General features: G+C 49.5%; 2 protein-coding genes across 23 annotated transcripts in view; one reads left to right on the forward strand and one right to left on the reverse strand.

Annotated features, from left to right (window-relative positions):
* LAMP1 (lysosome associated membrane protein 1) overlaps positions 1–83 on the reverse strand; it is a 14,371-nt gene extending 14,288 nt beyond the window's left edge. The window contains exon 1 of the mRNA XM_024752645.1: positions 34–83. Coding sequence (XP_024608413.1) covers positions 34–83 — 50 coding nt within the window. The remainder of the gene's footprint in view (positions 1–33) is intronic.
* Positions 84–154: 71 nt separating this feature from the next.
* LOC112404619 (uncharacterized) lies at positions 155–7,082 on the forward strand. 22 transcript variants are annotated; one of them, XM_024752669.1, is made up of 6 exons: positions 237–338; positions 737–893; positions 3,497–3,642; positions 4,236–4,311; positions 6,068–6,172; positions 6,374–7,076. In XM_024752669.1, the coding sequence occupies exons 1-5, from the start codon at positions 313–315 to the stop codon at positions 6,146–6,148; spliced, it is 486 nt and encodes a 161-aa protein (XP_024608437.1). In that variant the 5' UTR covers positions 237–312; the 3' UTR covers positions 6,149–6,172; positions 6,374–7,076. The 22 variants fall into 22 exon arrangements, 8 of the variants coding, with proteins under 8 accessions (XP_024608437.1, XP_024608438.1, XP_024608440.1 ...); XM_024752670.1 differs by having other exon boundaries at positions 6,515–7,074; XM_024752672.1 differs by having other exon boundaries at positions 6,997–7,045.
* The last annotated feature ends 11,579 nt before the right edge of the window (positions 7,083–18,661 follow it).

Below are 18,661 nucleotides of genomic sequence, written 5' to 3' on the forward strand. Positions count from 1 at the left end.
AAACAAACCCCGCGACCAGCGGCGCCTTGTCACGTGATGCCGCGCCGCGCCGCGCCCCGCCCCGTCACGTGATCACCGTTCATCTCGCGAGAGTGAGAGAGCTCAGGCGTGCGCCCTGCTCCGGCCTCACACGTAATCTGGGCCTGACACGTGACCGCGACGCCACGTGACGCGGGTCTCGCCTCCGACCCCCCGCCCGGTCTCCGGCCGGCGGAAGCGGAAGGCGTGCGGTGGGTGCGGCTGGTCACCTCGCTGAGGGGCCTCTGGGTCCCGCCTGGGGCTGCCGGATGAAAAGAGGGGCTGGGACCGGACATGCGGCTCTCCGCCGCGGGCCGAGGGTGGGAGTCCCACGGCGGCCGCCCCACGGGAGACGAGAGGGTGTTTCCGCAGGGACGCTGATGCTAACGCGTCTCTCGGCCTCGGGGCCCGTGGAGAATCCGGGCTGGGGGGTAGGAAGGAGGGGGATGTGAACACGCGTACTGTTACCCCTCGTGCTGGAAAAACACACAAGGCACAAGATGTAAAGCTAGACACAATCTTGATTGAAGGGGCTTCAGAGGGTTCGGTGGCTCCCGGCTGTCACCTCGTCCTGGAGGCCGTGGGGGACTGGGCGGCCTCTTCCCGGAAGGTTCAGAAAGGCCCCAAGCTGCCCAGGGAAGGAAATCGCAGCCTCGCTGCTTCCAGAACCTTCCTGAAGTGCCTCTCACTCACTCCCCAGTTCCTGATTTGCTTCTAGGCTCTGCCCGGTTCTTCTCTTTTCTCGACTGCTGCCCACGCTCTGGCCACACGGGCCCTTTGCAGAGAGAGGTGACGCCCTCCTGCCCTGCTGCTTCGTTGAGCACTTCCAACCCCACCCCCTGGGGACACGTGCCTCCAGTTCACCTTCAGTGCAGGTGTGTTGGTTACTACCTGTCATAGGCTTTGATTTTTGTGACTTTTTTTGTTGTTCTTACATTTGTTTGCTTTTTGTAGATTTTGTCTTCCTTGTTCTTTCTTCCTGTCCAGTTTCCCTTCCCCGCCACCTTCTAACACCATCAGCTGAACAAGTCGTGACACTGAAGGATTTCAAGTAAGAGGAAAGCAAAGAGGCCGGGGGAGCCCCAGGCTCGTTGGGTTTTGTCGACTGAAAGTTGAGAGCTGTGTTTTATTCAGGAATCGTTCTTAGGACTTCAAGCCAGGTCATCTCCCCACCCCCCCGCCCCCGCCCCGAGAATCCGAGGGGGGAGGCAGGATACATAGGAGTTTTTGCAACAAAGGGCGGGTAGTCGGAATGTCAAAAGATTATCGTTAATTAAGGAAAACCAGATATCTCAAGTTAAGGAATTTAGCGCTTTTCTATGTATGGAGAGATGCAAGAGTCTGGGCTCACTGAAATCGTTCCTTTGATCTGCACCTGAGCTCTCTGGGGCCAGCGTCCTGTGATCTCTTATCCTGAGTCCCCTCAGGGCTCACCGTCTGAGGTAGTTGCAGTGTGATGACTCCGTGATGGCAGGCATTCCTTGTTTCCTTCGTGAGTCTTCTCAGGCTGCAGGGTGGGGAGTGGCTGCCGTTCCTGATGACTGATGGCTGCAGTGTCCTTCCTTACTGACATGGCTGGCAGCATTCTTAGTCCACAGGTTGTTCAGCTCTTTGGGGCAGAAATCTACTGTTACTACAGAGTTGATTTGCTGATGTCTTGTTTAGGTGTTTAGGGACCTTTCTGGATTTTTTGTTTGTTGCTGTTCCAGATGGCAAAGAGTCTCAGCGGGATCCCATTTAAGAGAAGTGCCGTCTGTTGAAGTGTGCCGTGGGAAAGAGGAGGTGTTGGATCTGTGGTCTCTGTGCTTCACTGTGAGGTCCTTTATCAGCAACAGGTTGTTAACATGGTGTTTGTACAGGAGGTTATTATCTGAGTCTGAGCTGTCCCTATGAAGTAGAGTGTTCAGATGTAACTGGAAAATTCTAAAATATTTCCCTTTTCTCTTGAACTTTCTGATGGTGAGAAACTACCAAAAAATCTTGAGTATGGAAACAAAAGACCTATTAATTTTGTGCTTCCCAGCCTTGGAAGCCCCTTCCTCTGTTGAGAGAACGCCTTACCCTCTGAGAGCACCCAGCAGAAGCTGAAAAAACCAGATGGTCACTGTCCCAGCCTTCCCAGCGGCTAAGGTGCGAGCTCAGCCCGAGTTCAGCCCATTAGACGGGATCAGGAGCTAGTGGTTGCCCCTGAACGTGGTGTTTGGTGGTGACGGCAGCTGTAGCCGCAGCAAAGTGGCATTTCTCCAGGCGGTGGTGAAGGGTCTTCACCGGGTTGTTTGTAGTGTCTTCAGCCTGGCCCTTGCTGCCCCCTCGCGCCTGCTGTTTCCCTAGCGTCATTCTGCATTCCTTTTGGAAATTCTGTGAGCTGCTCAGAGGCCTTTCAACAGGGGATTTTTCTGCTTAGACCCATCAGAGCACATTTCTACTGTGTCCAACTGCCCAATACACGCTGTGTTTGAAATCTTCTCTTTTTAAAGACCAAAAGGAGTTTGTGTGAGCAAAAGAACAGGGTGTAAAAAAAACAGCAGAAAAATGAAAGGTTTAGCAAAAATTCTATGAAGTTATATTTTAATAGAGTATGGAAAAGTAACATGGTGGGATTTTCTTGTTTGGTATTCTTTTTGTTTGAATTCTTAATGAAGGCTGGGTCTGATCTGGTTTTTTTTCCTTCTTGGCTGCGCCACGCGGCTTGTGGGATCTTAGTTCCCTGACCAGGGATCGAATCCGTGCCCCCTGCAATGGAAGCACAGAGTCCTAACCACTGGACCGCCAGGGAAGTCCTGGATCTGAACTATACTGATTGAAGGAAAGATGGGGAAAACCAAGCACAGTGAAGGACTCCACACCTTCTGAATTCTTTTGGAGACTTTTTAAAAGCCTTTTTAAAACAAAGCAGTGAGGGCAGTAAGTGGAGAGGCCTCTGCAGAGCTGAGCAGGGGACTGGGGACCCTGCTTTGGTAATAATGAGCGGGCGAGTTCACAGGTGAAAGGTGGGGCCTTTTACCTGTGAAATGACCTCGTGCCGCTAGGAGGGTGTGGGCTCAGTAGCTAAGGAGATAAGTGATGGTTGATGGAAGGTGAAATGTAGAGGAACGGACTAGCAGGCAGTCTGTGCTTTTTTTCCTCTTTTGCTCTAAGTTACACTTTTTCTTGAGACTTGGTAAGCAAAACTAGTAATAGTGCTGGCGTTTTTAAAGCTTGTTTTATGAAATTTCTAAAAGGGAAATTTTGAATAAAATTAGGGTAATCCAGTGAATCCTGTTGTACATTACTTTTACCATTTTTCCTCCCTCCTCACTTGTTTTGTGTTTTGGTTGGTTTTGGGGCTTAAGTGTTATAAAACAAACCTCAGACATTATATTTTTCATGTAAATCTTTTACATAAACAGAATGCCACTATTGTAGCTAATATAAAAAAACCTAATAATTCCTTAGTAACTAATTTCCAGTTTATGTTCACACCTCTCCAATTGTCCAGAAAACATCTTTTTACAGCCAGTGTGCTCCCTGTGGCTCCAGCGAGGTCTGCACATTGCCCTTGATGGCGCGTCTCAAGTCCCCTTGTTGGGGAAGGGGAAACGAGGTCACTTGTCCTGTAGGACACGCACACTTTGGGTTGACCTGGTGAGTCCTTGAATGGCCATGTCTTCCTCTGCTCCGGTAACCGGGTAGTCTGATTGAGGCTTGATTGTATCAGGCTCAGCTCCCCCAGGTACCACGCTCCATACGCGGTGCTGGACCCTCACCACGCAGTGTGGAATGTGGGTCTGCAGCACTGGCTTTGTCTGGGGCTGGTCAGAAGCGCAGAGCCTCAGGCCCCTCCGTGGACCCACTGAATCAGAACCTGGGTTTCAGCCAGGGCCTCGGGCCACTAGTGTGCCTGGAGACCTGAGAAGCGCTCTGCCCTTTTCTTCAGGCTGTGGGGCTGCATTGGGGTGGCCCCATCCACTGCAGAGTCCCTGTCAGCCTTTGACCTCTGACCCCACGGCTTCGCGTACATCCCTGGTGAGTCAGTAGGTCCGTACTCCAGCGGGCTTGGCAGATTGGCGATATCTTTGCTTTGCTTTTTTGGCCGCGCCGTGTAGCACGCAGGATCTTAGTTCCCCGACCAGGGGTCGAACCCAGGCCCCTGCAGTGGAAGCGCAGAGTCCTAACCACTGGACCGCCAGGGAAGTCCCTGGCAATTTCTAATTCTGTCTTTCCTATTGTGTTGTCAGCTGGAGCAGACCTGTAAGAAGGAATTTTCCATCGTGGACCAGTCGGTTACTCCAGAATACCGTCCCTACAGGAAAGGTGGGACCCGTGCCTGATTCGAGATTCTTTTGTCTGGCTTCAGAGTAAGAACTCAGTGCTGAAGCAGCTTCCGAAAGTGAACTGCCGCACCCGGCGTGAGCCGTGCGCTCTGGGGGGTGATGACCTGTCGATGCGGGTTCCTCAGCGGTGACCGACGCCCCACCTGGTGCGGACACTGATGGTGGGGGAGGCCACGTGTGGCGGGGAGGTAGCAGAGGGGCTATGGGAACTCTGTACTTTCAATTTTGCTATGAACCTGAAGCTGCTCTAAAAAATCCAGTTTATTAGAAAACAAAGTGAACATCACATTTAAAAAAACGTCATGTTAAAGTGCTGTGTCGCCGTGGATTTCTGTATAGTTGATATGTCTTCAGTCTTTGTAGTTATTATCATTTTCAGATTAAAACTGTGTGGTCTTGGTAGTGCAGCCTCCTAGATGTGAGTAACTGTGATATTTCTCTCCACGTGGGCTGCCCCGTTGCTGTCCCACCAGCGATGCATCAGCAGAGAGCCTGTGCGCCCACAGCCTGACCCTGACCTGTACGAAATTATGTCCCTGGAGTTTTCATTTGCACTTTCCTTGTGAGTGGGGCACCTGCCTTTTGCCCATCTTTCTATCAGATTATAGAGATATTTGCGATACAGGTCACATTTTTAAAGTCAGTGTATCATTTTTAGAATCATTTTGTTTGCTTATGGCATGTTTTTGTTTGTGGAAGTTCTTTTGTTTAAACGTGGGTGAAGTGATCACTCTTCCATAGCATTTGGGTTTTAAGTCCTTCCTAGTCCTAGGTTAGAAGACTCCGTCTCTTTTCTGCCAGTGCGTGTGTAGTTTCATTTCTGCATTTGTATCTCTGATGCAGGATGCCGACGGGCAGGGCAGAGAACGGGTCCGTGTCACCCTTCCCACGCAGGTCTCTAGGTATCCTCCTTCCACTTATCGAAAGCTCCCCTTTTGCGCACTGATTTGAGATTCCACCTCGCCCTGTGCTGACGTGAGAACATACTTGACTTGATTTTTGGAGCTGCCCCGGCACCACTCTTTTGAAGTTACAGATGCTGTATCTGCGGGGCCAGCTCCCTCACTTTTCTCCTTCAGGGTTTTCCTGACTATTATTGTCTATTTTGCCATATGGTCTTTTGCAATCAAGTTGTCTTTGAAGATAAAATTAACGTTCACCCAAGAGAAATTCTGACTTAGGTTGGCAGTGTTTACGGTAGCTGTAGCCATCATTGCCCCAGGCTGCACGCAGGCGGTGGCGGGGGATCCTCCAGGCACTTGGGAAGTGCAGGGCATTCTGGAAAGGGCAAAACTGTCGGGATCGGCGGGGGCTGGGGTAGCCTGAGGGGGTCTGGGCTGACGGTAATGAGGGGGTGGGGATGGGACTTCGAAGGTTTGCCAAACCCATAGAAACGTGCACCCCGAAGACTGAACTTTATGTTAATTTTAAAACTATCAAGCAGGATGTAGGGGGTGCAGTCCGTGACAAAGGTGACTGTCCTGGTGGTCCTGTGGCCATACCGCTGACCCCAGGAACTCCGTGTGTGGACCGGAGATCTGTGTGGACACTGTCCTCTGGCTGGTCAGCTCATTCTCCCTGGGGTAGGTTAGCGGTTCTGAAGCTGTACGTTGACCGGTGTTGAACAAAAAGGAGATATTGTGCCGATAATGAGAGCTCGCATTCCTTGCTGTGGGAGAGAGAAGCTGCGGGGGGAAGAGGGGACCCTGTGAGCTGGAGCTCATATGTGTGTTTAGAACACAGATCGACGGAGAGCCACGGAAATCCACAGAGCCGGGTGTTTGCGCGCGTCGGACTGTCTCCTGAGTGCCCGCTGAGGGCCGAGAAGCACAGCCCTGCAGGTGAGGGTCCTGAGGACTCTCCCTGGGAAAGGAGCCAGGCGGTGCCCACGCGGGGCCTCGGGGACGCAGGTGCCAACCTGAGCTGCCAGCAGCCCCGGGTGCTGGATGAGGAGGTGATGCTGACGGCATTGGGGCGGAATCCAAAGGGTGGGGTAAATGTCGCTGAGAGGTGAGGGAACACAGGGCACATCCTCCTCACAGAGCCTCCAGCACGGAGGGCCGTGGGCAGTGACCGCTGTGACCGCTGCCGGCGCCCCGGGGGACTGGTGCTCGAAGCTCAAGGGCAGACAGCGTCCGTATGGTCTCAGAGACGTCTCCAAATAGCTCTTTCTTAACTACAAGGAAAAAAGGAGTCACTGTGCAGTGGAGACGCCACCTGCCTCAGCTGTGAGGGTCCCCGTCCCTGGTGACACCGCTGTGCCCTCCTGTCCTTCCCGGTGACCTGTGCCCCAGGCCAGTCCGCAGAGAGTATGGAGCAGGTGGTGGGGCGGCTGGCGACGGCTGACCCTGCTCTTCAGAAGCCTCCAGATCACGGAGACAGGGACCAAGGGGACTGTCCCAGGTGGGGGCCTGAGGATCCGGGGTCAGCTCCCAGGACAGAGATGGGCATTTGCAGAAATACTGGTGACGTCCTCGTCCACCGCGTGGCATAGCCAGTAGCGTCGGGGCAGGGCCACCCTCGTTGCAGACGGTACACACTTTTCTTCCCGGAGGGGCTCATGTCCCGGGAAGCGTGGAGACCGGGGGAGGGGACTCTGGTGCCCCTGCAGCTCTTCTGTGAGTCCAAAACTGAATATTTTTTTTTTTTTTTTTTTGGTACGCAGGCCTCTCACTGTTGTGGCCTCTCCCGCTGCGGAGCACAGGCTCCGGACGCGCAGGCTCAGTGGCCATGGCTCACGGGCCCAGCCGCTCTGCAGCATGTGGGATCTTCCCGGACCGGGGCACGAACTTGCGTCCTCTGCATTGGCAGGCAGACTTTCAACCACTGCACCACCAGGGAAGCCCCCGAAAGAATCTTTACTGGGATCACGTGGTGGTTATCAGTCAGCTGTGGGGATGTGACGTCTTTGTGGTGTCCCTGTCATCCCCTGAAAAGGACGCACGACGTGAGCCCCGAGTTTCCGCGTGATTCGGGGACAGCCCCTCATCCAGCTCTGGAGAGCTGCTCCAAGGAGGGGGGCCTCATGGAGGGTCGCTGCCTGTCATGGGGACAGGTGTCCCCGTGAATGACTCTAGCGCTTTCCTGAGGGTGGGAAGATGCAAGGATCCGGTCTGTAAATGTTGTTCCTAAAGTGTAACCATCGAAGGGCCTGTTTTCCCAAAGCGCCAGGCCTCATCCCGTCCTGGGTCTGCGCTCCCCTCGGGCTGCGCTGTGTGCGCCTGGCTCCCCATGGCTTGATCCTCGGGGACCCAGATGGTGGGGACGTCCTTTGTTTTACACTATAATTCATTGAAGTCTAGCTTATGCTGCTTTTAAAGAGTTTACTGTCTTACTGTGTGAAGATAACAGGCGCTTGTGATAGGCAAATTGGAAAAAAGGGAAAATTCAATGTTTACGTCAACCAGCTACCTGTTGTGGTATTTTAAAGGCTCTTTTCCATGTATTTGTGCTTTTTAAAAAAATTATTGTTGCATTTTGTATCCTCCTTTTTTCACTTGTAACAAATATTTTCCCATGCTATTACGAAATCTATAAATATACTTTTAATAGTATCTGTTATTACATCATTTGGCTGCAGTGTTTTATTCGATGATGCCTCCCTCCCCAGTATGTGACGCGGCTTAGGAAAAGCCTCATGGCTCCTGTGTCTCCGCTCCCATACCTGCCACACTCACAGCGCCCCTGACGCCAGACGGTGCTGCAGCTCCAGCCAGCTGTCCTACAAGGGAACTCAGTCCGGACACTACCTGAGGTCTCCAGGTCAAGGGCTCAGTCCCACCCTTCAGATGCCAATCAATCACCAGTGGCAGGTCCCCAGGTTACCCACAACCTCTGTCCGACTTGTTACAAACCGGTTGTCCCCGCCCCCGACTCGGCCTCCGTTAATTTGCTGGAAGGGCTCACAGAACTTGGGGGGAGCGCTCCTCAGGTTTCCTGGTTTATCCCGGAGGAGAGGACACAGATGAACAGCCGGATGAAGAGGCACAGGGGGCGAGGCCCAGAAGGGTCCCAGGCGCGGGAGATTCTGTCCCCTTGGAGTTGGGGTGCCACCTTCCTGGCACGTAGGTGTGTTCCCCGACCTGGAAGCTCTCTGAACCCCACGCGGTTGGGATTTTACGGAGGTTTCATCACAGAGGCATGAGTGATGGTTAACTCAGTCTCCAGCCCTCTTTCCTTCCCGAGAATGGGGCGGGGCTGGAAGCTCCGAGCTTCCAATCACGGCTTGGTCGTCGTGGTGACCAGGAGCCATCCAGAAGCCCCCCTGGAGTCGCCTAATGAGAACAAGGGACGCCCCTGTCACCTAGGAAACTCCAGGGGGTTTAGGGACTGTGTGTCAGGAACAGGGTCAGAGACCTAGTGTTAGAACTGAAGATGCTCCCAGCGGCCTCGCCAGGACGGTCCGAGGGCTTCAGGAGCCTCGTGCCAGGAACCGGGGGCAGAGACCAGTATGGATATTTCCTGTTATCTCACAAGTACTATGATAAATATTCTGAGGATAAATTATTTGTTTATGATTTTTCTTTGAGATTCATTTCCCCTGGAGATTAAACTGCCCAGGTTAGAAGCAGAGGTGTTTAATACACTCCTGCCGGGTTCGCGCCCAGCGACCACAGAAGGGCTTGAGGTCTCATCCTTCCCTTTGCCTTCCTCACGGGCTGAGTACTGTGCTCGGGTTTCTGTTTCACTCAAGTTACCCGTCGTCCTTGCTTTGCCCAAGAACTCCCCTCGGAAGGGACCACTGTTTGCAGACGTTACGGTCCCCAGCCCTGGACCTGGGGGATGTGGGTGCCACAGGGCTGCCCGGCGTGGAGCCCCGACCTGTGAGTCCAGGCGGCCCCTGGCGCTGGGGTAGGCACAGCTCACAGCAGACGTGGGCCTGCACCACACTCCCGGGGACCGTGATTTCTCACTTCTCTTTTCCAGTTCTCTTGCCCACTTAGCTCAAAAATATTTACTTTTAGTCCAGCAATGAAACAAAAGGCAAAGAGGCAAGAGGATGATGGCTGGTTAGTGTAAGACTAGTAGTAATGAATAACGTGTCAGAAGAACAGAAAACAGCGTGCTTTCAAGTGACATGCATGCTAATAAGTGGGGGAAGAAGTAAGACTCCTATCATGCAACATTTAAAAAAATCAGCCTCTCCTCCAGGTTGCTAACACCTTTTCTGCTACTTAACGTAAGGCCATGGAGAACATCTTTTATACACGTCCCATGCACGTCTCGGAGAACTTCCTTTTGTTAGTTTCCTCGAAATTCTTCAACCACAGTAGGCTTCCTTTTAGAAGGTTACAAAAAAGGAACCCTCATAAAAAAGAACCAAAACTTCTTGCTTTCTTAGAAAGCAGGTTAAATCCAGGAGTTCCAAGTCACCCGCAGCACGAGAACTTGTGTGAATTCAGTCACGTGGAGTTTCCAGTTGCAACGCCCTGGACGCCGTCTGGGCCCCTGGTCTGAGCTGGTGTGACTCGGGCCTGAGCTGGTTTGAGAAACGAGATGTGGCCAGCAAGATTTCTTCCTAGTCGTGGGCGACACAGGGCAAGAACTGAAGTTCCCATGAAGCTACTTCCACGTTTGTAACTCATGATTGTAATTCACAGTGGTTCTGTGTGGCCAGCGAACCCACAAGTCCGCAGCAGTGAGGCTGGGAAGGCTGACAGCGAGAGAGGGTGTGACCGCAGAGTTCCAGGGAGAGCTTCTGTTCCAGACAGATAAGACTGGACTATTAATCAGTTAATCTGGGCGTTGTCTGTTCTTAACTACAAGAGAAAAGTTTAGGACCAAGATAGAAACATTAAGAAAGATCACAATGACCAGGAGCCCAACTGCCTAAGACCAGCCTCCTCTTGCCTTTTCGTTTCTCCAGCTAGAGCCAGGAAACGGTGCCCCATTCATTTTCTTTTTTTCTTGTAACTTTTACCTTGTCAAATCCACTTTTTAAAGGTTACTTTATATAAAATACACATACCATTTTAGGTGTACAGTTTGATGAATTTTGACAAATGTGGTGTGAGAGGAAAATCAAAATGGCACCATTGTTGCCGAGAGAGCCTCTAACTGGACCGGAGGCCGCTGAGGAAGTGGGGTTTGTACGCATCTCAGTCTGGATGGAATCGGAACTCTGACCACTTATCGTCTTGATGCAGGCCTCCGGAACATCTGCACAACGTTCCAGAAACTCAAGACACTTATCGGACCCCTGGCCTAAATGACTTGTGACTGCCTCTCCCTTACGGACAAGTATCTCCTTTCTTGTGTCAGAGTCGATCATAATTCTTGCTGGACTTTAACAACCTCACGGGGCCTTCCCTGGCGGGCCCAGTGGGTGAGACTCCGCGCTCCCGGTGCAGGGCTCACGGGTTTGATCCCTGGTCGGGGAGCTGGATCCTGCATGCAGGCCTCAAAGAAGATCCGGCGCAGCCTATATAAATAAATAAACAAATATTTAAAATGGTTAGGATGGTGAATTAACAAACAAGCTCATGGCGTTCGCCTTCGTAAACCCCCGACGCTTTCTCTTCTATCGAACACTCTTGCAGCTTGACCCAAATCTGCGTTTCCCAAGTTGAAATTCTCAAAAGATCCCAAAGAAGCTCTTTTCTTATATGCAGCCTTCTGCGTTTTCTTAGTCAACAGCAAACACCCACGAAACCACCACCCCAATCAAGGGAGAAAACATTGTCTTCAATCCCAAAGGGCCCCTCGCGCCGGGCCGCTCTGTGCTTCTCCCCCATCCCTAACCCCAGGCAGCCGCGGATCTGCTTTGTGTCGCTACAGGTTAGTTTTTCATGTTACAGGATTTCACACAGATGGAACGGCATGGTATATACTTCCTTGTATCTGGATTCATCCATGCCGTGTGAACCACTAGTTCATGCCTTTTCATTGCTGATAGCAGCTTATTCCAGTGTGGATCTACCACACCTGTTTACCCATTCACCTGTTGAAGGACTTTTGGTTACTTCCAGTATTTTGGTGGTTACAAATAAAGCTGCTATAAATACTCAACACCAAATCGTGGTGTGGACAGATGCTTTCATTTCTCTTGGGTAGATACCTAGGAGTGGGATGGCTGGGTCATATGGTAGGTGTATGTTTAGCTTTAAAAAGAAACTGTCAAACGCTTTTCCAAAGTGGTTGTACCATTGTAAGTTCTCCCCCAACAGTAGCTCCACATCCTGGCCAATACTTGGTATCATTAGTCTTTTAAATTTAAAAAATTACGGTAGCTGTCTAATGGTGTCTCATTGTGATTGTAATTTGCATTTTCTTGCTGACTGTTGAGGTCGAAGATCTTTTCCTGTGCCTAATAATTCACGTATCTTCTTTGGGTAAGTGTTCAAACTCTGTCCCATTTTTAAAAATGGGTGACTAGTTTTCTTGTTATTGAATTCTAAGTGTTTTTATATATTTTGGATACAGATACTCTGATGTATTGTAAATATTTTTCACCATTATGTGGCTTGCCTTTTTATTTCTTAATAGTACCTTTTAAAAAGCAAGCTTTAAATTTAATGAAAATCCCGTTTATTGGTATTTTTTATGCTTCATACTTTTTCTATCCTAAGAAATCTTTGCATATCCCAACACCATAAAGATTTTTCTCCTGTGGTTTTTGTTTTTCTTTTTTTCTAGAAGGTATATGGTTTTAGCTTCTACAACTAGGCCTATGATCAAATTAAATTTAAATTTTGCAGATGGTGTGAGATAAGAGTCAATGTTCATTCCTCCCCCTGCCCCAATACGGATAGCTATTTGATGAAAACACTTTTCTTAACCTATTAAATTACCTTGGCATCTTTGTCAAAAATAAGTTGGCCCCAAATAAGTGGATATGTGATGCTCCCTGTTCCATTCAGTTGATGTACATGTCCATCATTTCACCAATACCATAATGTATTCATTACTGTAGCCTTATAATAAGTCTTGAAAGTCTTGAAAGCTCAAGTTCTCCAACTGTTCTTGTAAAAACTGCTTTGGCTTTTTGGATTTCCATAGGCATTTTAGACTCAGCTGATCATTTTTCTATAAAGTAAAAAGCCTGCTGGAATTTTGGTGGGCATTGGAGAAAACCAACGTCTTAACCATATTGGGTCTTGGGACTTCCCTGGGGGTCCAGTGGTAAAGAATCCAATGCAGGGGATGCGGGTTTGATCCCTGGTCAGAGAACTAAGATCCCCCATACTGCAGGGCAGCTAAGCCCGTGTGCCACAACTACTGAGCTCAGCTACCTCAACGAGAAAGCCCGTGTGCTCTGGAGCCCGCACACCTCAACTAGAGAGAGAAAAACCCACACGCCACAAGTAGGGAGAAGCCCACGTGCCGTGATAAAAGATCTCTCGTGCCTCAGTGAAGATCCCGCGTGCCGCAACTAAGACCCGATGCAGCCCCCCAAGATAAAATAAATTTAAAACAAACAAAAATAAACAAAAAACAACCCCCATATTGGGTCTTCCAATGACATGCTGTTGTTCTCCATTTATTTTGGTGTTCTTTAAATTTTTTTCAGCAATGCTTGACAGTTTTCTGTGTTCATCTTTTTGTATAGTTTGTAGTTTATCCCCAGGTATTTCACACATTTCTGGATACTATTTCAAATGGAATTGTACTTTAAAATTTTATTTTCCAATTGTTTGTTGCTAGAATGTAGAAATACAGTCGATCTTTGTTTAGTGACCTTGCATCTTCTGACCATGCTAAACTGGCTTATTCTAGTAGCATTTTTTGTAGATTTTTTCATATGTTCTACCTATATGATCACGTCATGTGTAAATAAAGACTATTTTAGGGCTTCCCTGGTGGCACAGCTGTTGAGAGTCCGCCTGCTGACGCAGGGGACGCGGGTTCGTGCCCTGGTCCGGGAGGATCCCACATGCCGCGGAGCGGCTGGGCCCGTGAGCCATGGCCGCTGAGCCTGTGCGTCCGGAGCCTGTGCTCCGCAACGGGAGAGGCCACAACAGTGAGAGGCCCGCGTACCGCAAAAAAAAAATAAATAAATAAAAAATAAAGACTATTTTACTTCTTCACTCTTATCTATACGCCTTTCACTTCTTGTTTTATTGCAGTGGCTAAGATCTTCAACACAATACTGAATAAAGGTTGCCTTGTCCCAGCCTTAGGGGGAAAGCTTTCGGTCTGTTACTCTTAAGCATAATGTTAGCTTAAATCTTATGTAAATGTCCTTTCTCATGTTCCGGAAGTTCCCTTCTATTCCCAGTTTTCTGAGAGTTGTTTTTAAAATCTACGAGTGTTGGGACTCCCCTGATGGTCCAGTGGTTAAGACTTCATGCTCCCAATGCAGGGCCTGGGTTCAATCCCTGGTCAGGAAACTAGATCCTGCATGCTGCAACTAAAGATCCCACACGTGGCAATGAAGATCCCTCGTGCCGCAAATAAGACCCGGAGCAGCCAAATAAATAAGTATTAAAAAAAAAATAAAATCAACGAGTGTTGAATTTCATCAAAATCTTCTTCATCTATTGAGATGATAACGTTTTTCTTTTCTTTCTTTTCTTTTTTAGATTTTCAAATGATAAACCAACCTTGCATTCTTGAGGAAAACTTCACTTGGTTTTGGTATATTATTGATTCTATGTATTGGTGTATTCAAATTGCTAATATTTGGTTAAGGGACATTGGTCGGTGTTGTGATATTTTTGTCTGATCTTTTAATCGGGGTAATGCTGGACTCATAATTTTAGTTGTGAACTATTCCCTCCTGTTTCTGAAAGACCGTGTAAGGTTTTTATTTTGTTTCTTCTTGTGTCCATTTTGGTAATTTGCAAATTTTGTGGAATTTGACCATGGGATCTAAGTTATAGAATTTATTGGCATAAACTGATTCATAATATTCTCTGTAGGATCTGTTGTCATGTCCTTTCATTCCTAATATTGATAATTTTTGTTTCTTTTTTTTTTTTTTTTTTTTTTTTTTTTGCGGTACGCGGGCCTCTCACTGTTGTGGCCTCTCCCGCTGCGGAGCACAGGCTCCGGACGCGCAGGCTCAGCGGCCATGGCTCACGGGCCCAGCCGCTCCGCGGCATGTGGGATCTTCCCGGACCGGGGCACGAACCTGCGTCCCCTGCGTCGGCAGGCAGACTCTCAACCACTGCGCCACCAGGGAAACCCCGGTTATTTATTTAAAAGTGTGTTATTTATGTTATCTATTTATATTAGAATTATTGGATTATTTATTTAGAAGTGTATTTCTTCATTTCCAAACATTTAGTCATTTACCAATTATCTTTCTGTTACATTTCTACTTTAATTTCATTGTGATCTAGGCCACATTCTGTATAGTTTCAACCCTTTAAAGTGCAATGAGACTTGTTTTATGACACATCACATGCTTACCTTGGTTAGAGTCCCCACGAACTGGGAACTGGGAAGAGCGTTGTTGAGTGTACTATTCTGTAATTATCCACGAGGTCAGGTCGGCTGATAATGTTTCACGTCCTTCCTGTTTTTCTGTCTACTTATCAGTTACCGAGAGCGCTGAAATCTCCGACTACAATCGTGGATTTGTCTGCTGCTTCTAATTGCTCTTTTCAGCCGTCAGTTTTTGCTTCATTTATTTGGAAGCTCTGTTATAGAGGTCTGTACATTTAGGGTTGGCTCTGATGAGCACCTCTTTTATCTTTATGAAATGCCCTCTACCTCTGCAAATACGCCCCGTCGTGAAGTCCACTAGATGCTAATATAGCCACACAGCTTTCTGCGTGTAATTTCCTATGATTAGTTTTCATGCTAAAGCTTTTTTCATCTTTTACTTTAAACCCGTCTGTGTCTTTATGTGTAAAATGACTTCCTTGTAGATGACGTATACCTACCTGGGTCTTAATTTTCTATCCAGTCTGAAAGTCTTTGCCTTTTAGTTGGAGTGTTTCGATCATTTTATTTCTGTTCTTTATTCCCGTTCCCCCACTTTCCTGCCTCCCTTTTCCTGCTCCACAACGGTTTAACCGCTTTGGGCAGGTTTAAGATTTATACCGAATCAGAACAGGCCCCCGTCTGTCACGTGCGCTGGCCTGTGGCACTGTCTTAAGTACCTTTGTATTAACTCAGAACAACCCCACAGCTAAGAAGCATTATTATCTTCTTTTAAAAGATAAGAAAACCAAGGTTTAGAGAGTGTAATTTTCTTAAGGGCACCCAGATGGCGACAGAGCCAGGCTTTGACCCCTGGGCCACCTGACTGTGAAGCTCCAGCCCTAACCCTTTCTGTCTGCCAGCCCAGGGGCCTCCAAGGTGTGAGAAGCTGACAGCATGTCTGCTCTAAGATGCAGCGCCATCTCCCTTTACAGAGCAGTTGACCTTGATTCTTAAGTGGGGACCCGTAAAAACCTTCTCAGCTTTTTATGTCACTGCTTCACATTTATCTACATCTGTACCTCCCATTCTACGCTGTCCTGTCTCTGTAAGAACACACAGGTGCACACACAGACACACAAATCACACGCACCCCAGCAACCACGAGAATGTGGGGCATCCTGTGCTGGGGACCGGGGGGCAGAGAACCCCCGACCCCGATCCTCGAGGGGATCTGAGAAGCCAAAGCTCGTGGCTGATGTGAGAGGACTAAGGATGGTTTTTACGTAACGTTGTTGGAAAGTAATAGAGAACACCTAACAGTGACTCTATGGGGCTCACAAAGGAGGAAGTGTTTACTGTCTGGCTCTTTACAGGAAAGGTTTACAACCCTGCCCTAGACGTGCGGAAAGAGAAAAGAACTTCAAAAATTTGAATTAGTGCCCTCAGAACTCCAAGAACATACTGTAGCCATAAAAACAAAACAAAGCAACAGTCTCCTATTAAAATTGGGGGTAATCAGGAAACAGGAAGTGACAGACTGATCTAGAGGCCACTGTGCTGGGGAAGAACTGACCAGAAACAGAAATGGAAAGTTTACGGCGGGGCAGGGAGGGGAGGGGGCTGTGGGTTTCCATTCAAGATCGTCTGGCCTATTTTCTTCACAAAATTCCTCTTAAAGAAAGTGAGAGCTGGAGGATCAGAGGGGAAGATGCCCTGAGGAAGTGAGTGGAGAAAGGACAGAGGGAGTCACTAGTCTTCTGAAGAGGGAGTTTTGCTGGGTCCTGTCAGGACAAATGAAAATGGGCCCCATGCCACAATATTGTGAAATACGAAAACCTGGGACTAGATTTCAAACATTCTGTGGAAAACAAACCAACCAACCAGGTTAGTTACACAACGGCAGCCAACTTCAGAGCTGGAAATCAGAGGCTGGGGAGCGAGTCCTTCCGAGTTCTGGGCCAGGACGTGAACCTAGAACTTCATTTATTTATTTATTTGGCTGTGTCAGGTCTTAGCTGTGGCATGCGGGATCTTTCACTGCGGCGCGCCAGCTCGGTAGTTGCGGCGCGAGGGCTTCGTTGCCCCACGTGGCTTGCTGGATCTTAGTTCCCCGACCAGGGATCGAACCCGCGTCCCCTGCAGCGGAAGGCGGATTCTTCAACACTGGACCGCCAGGGAAGTCCCGAACCTAGAACTTCATATGCAGCCAAACTACGAACACGAAGGCAAAGTAAGTCAGACAAGCGAGGATTCAGAACGTTTTCCTCCCGTGCCTTTCTGCCGAGGAAGTCATGTGAGGATCACTTTAGTAAAAACGCATCAGGAAAATAAGTGAAATGAAGTCTGGGGGCTGGGGAGCAGGGGACGCCAGCCACGCCGCTGGTCGGAAGGCATCAGGTTCTGAGGAAGAGGTCTTTGAGAAGAAATTGGATTCGTGCAGAGTTTAATAGGAAAACTGCAGATCGTGGTGACAAGACAAAGGTTTGTGTGGGTTTTTTTGTCAATAGCATTAAAAATTGCTATATTTTTACTTAAAATTTTTATTTTAAAATGTCCAGGGAAGACAAAAAGCTGGACCAGAGTCCAAATATAAAGCAAGTTAAAATATGACATGAACTTTGAGCGTTTGATGGCGTTTGGAAGAAGAGAGCTTATCATCTCTGTGCTCAGACTCTGAGCGGCCCGGGTACAGAATCACACTTCACTCCGGGCTTCCAGGGTGAGCTAACAGATGATCGTAAATGCCTTTTGCGAGTTTGCAACGTTTAGACAAAACATGCAAAGTTTAATATGTATAAATATATAAACATGGTATGACAAGAGCCGTCAGAAACTGGAAGGGGGAGGAATCATGGGGAAGAATATGGGCCTTCATTTCCTCATTTTCATACTAGATGCTCTTGAGAAAAGCTGAGCCAAGTCCATGGAGGCTGGAATGTGTGACTTACTATGAAGGAGCTGAAGAGGACACAACTGACTAGATGAGGAAGAGGGGCGAGGGGCGCTGGGCTTCCTCTGGGTGGGCTGACCACGCCCTCCACGGTAGGGGCAGGATGCTATGGGTGTGGTGTGCGGGGCCATTTTGTTTTTCTTAACAATTGGGATGAATTTTATTTACAAACTTTTGGTTCTGACGAACATTCAAGCAGTACAGTATGCAATGAGCAGTTTCCCTTGGCCCTGGAAGTCCATCGTGAGGGGACAGCTGTGTGCACCCGTGCGCGCGCGCGCACACACACACACACACACACACGCGCGCGCACAGGGGTGGTGCTCTGCCCCCCACCGTGGCCACACCTCTCCCTCCCATGCGACATCCGCTCCATCAGCGTCTGGATCTCACTCTGGGGAAGGCCTGGGGGACCCAGCGTCACACACGTCTGGACGGACACCGCCTAAGTCCTGTCCAAGGACATTCAGGACTTTTTCTATGCGTGCTGTTCCGGTACCAGGCTCCCTCCCCACGAGCGGCAGGACATCAAAAGGGATGTGGACTTCGGTGGGTCAAGGGTACGGGCATTTTCGAACATTCGAACAATGTGCTTGTCGGTTTAGCCGAGGGACCACCGTTCCACGCTGCAACTGAGGGGTCACGTCCTGAGGGTCCGCGGGTCTGAGCCCGGCGCTCCGGTCCCCCGAGTCCCCTCTCTGCTGACCCCTCGACCCTCCGTCTCTTGATGGGCAGGTTCCACTTCCAGGCCAGAGCTGGACCAGGGTCGACCTCATCAGAGGGTCACCCCCCACCCCAGGGAGGGAACGGGGGGACAGGGTGTTGGGCAGCAGAGCTCCTGCCTGGCCTAACAGCTCGCCCACCCTAACCTGTCACCGGGCACGGCTCCCTGGGGCCTGAGGCAGGGGGCGTGGCCGCCCTGGCATCACAGCAACTCGCTGCTTCTTCTGACCCACCGCTCTGTCCTCCAGCTCTGATCCTACCTCAGCCCCTCCCGCCCCCAGCCCAGCCCCAGCCCCAGCAAGCACCCTTCCCGACCCACCACCTCCTGGGCCAGGGACCACAGCCC

Source organism: Neophocaena asiaeorientalis, unplaced genomic scaffold (genome assembly GCF_003031525.2).
Source record: "Neophocaena asiaeorientalis asiaeorientalis breed wild unplaced genomic scaffold, Neophocaena_asiaeorientalis_V1.1 scaffold825, whole genome shotgun sequence".
Classification (NCBI taxonomy): domain Eukaryota; kingdom Metazoa; phylum Chordata; class Mammalia; order Artiodactyla; family Phocoenidae; genus Neophocaena; species Neophocaena asiaeorientalis.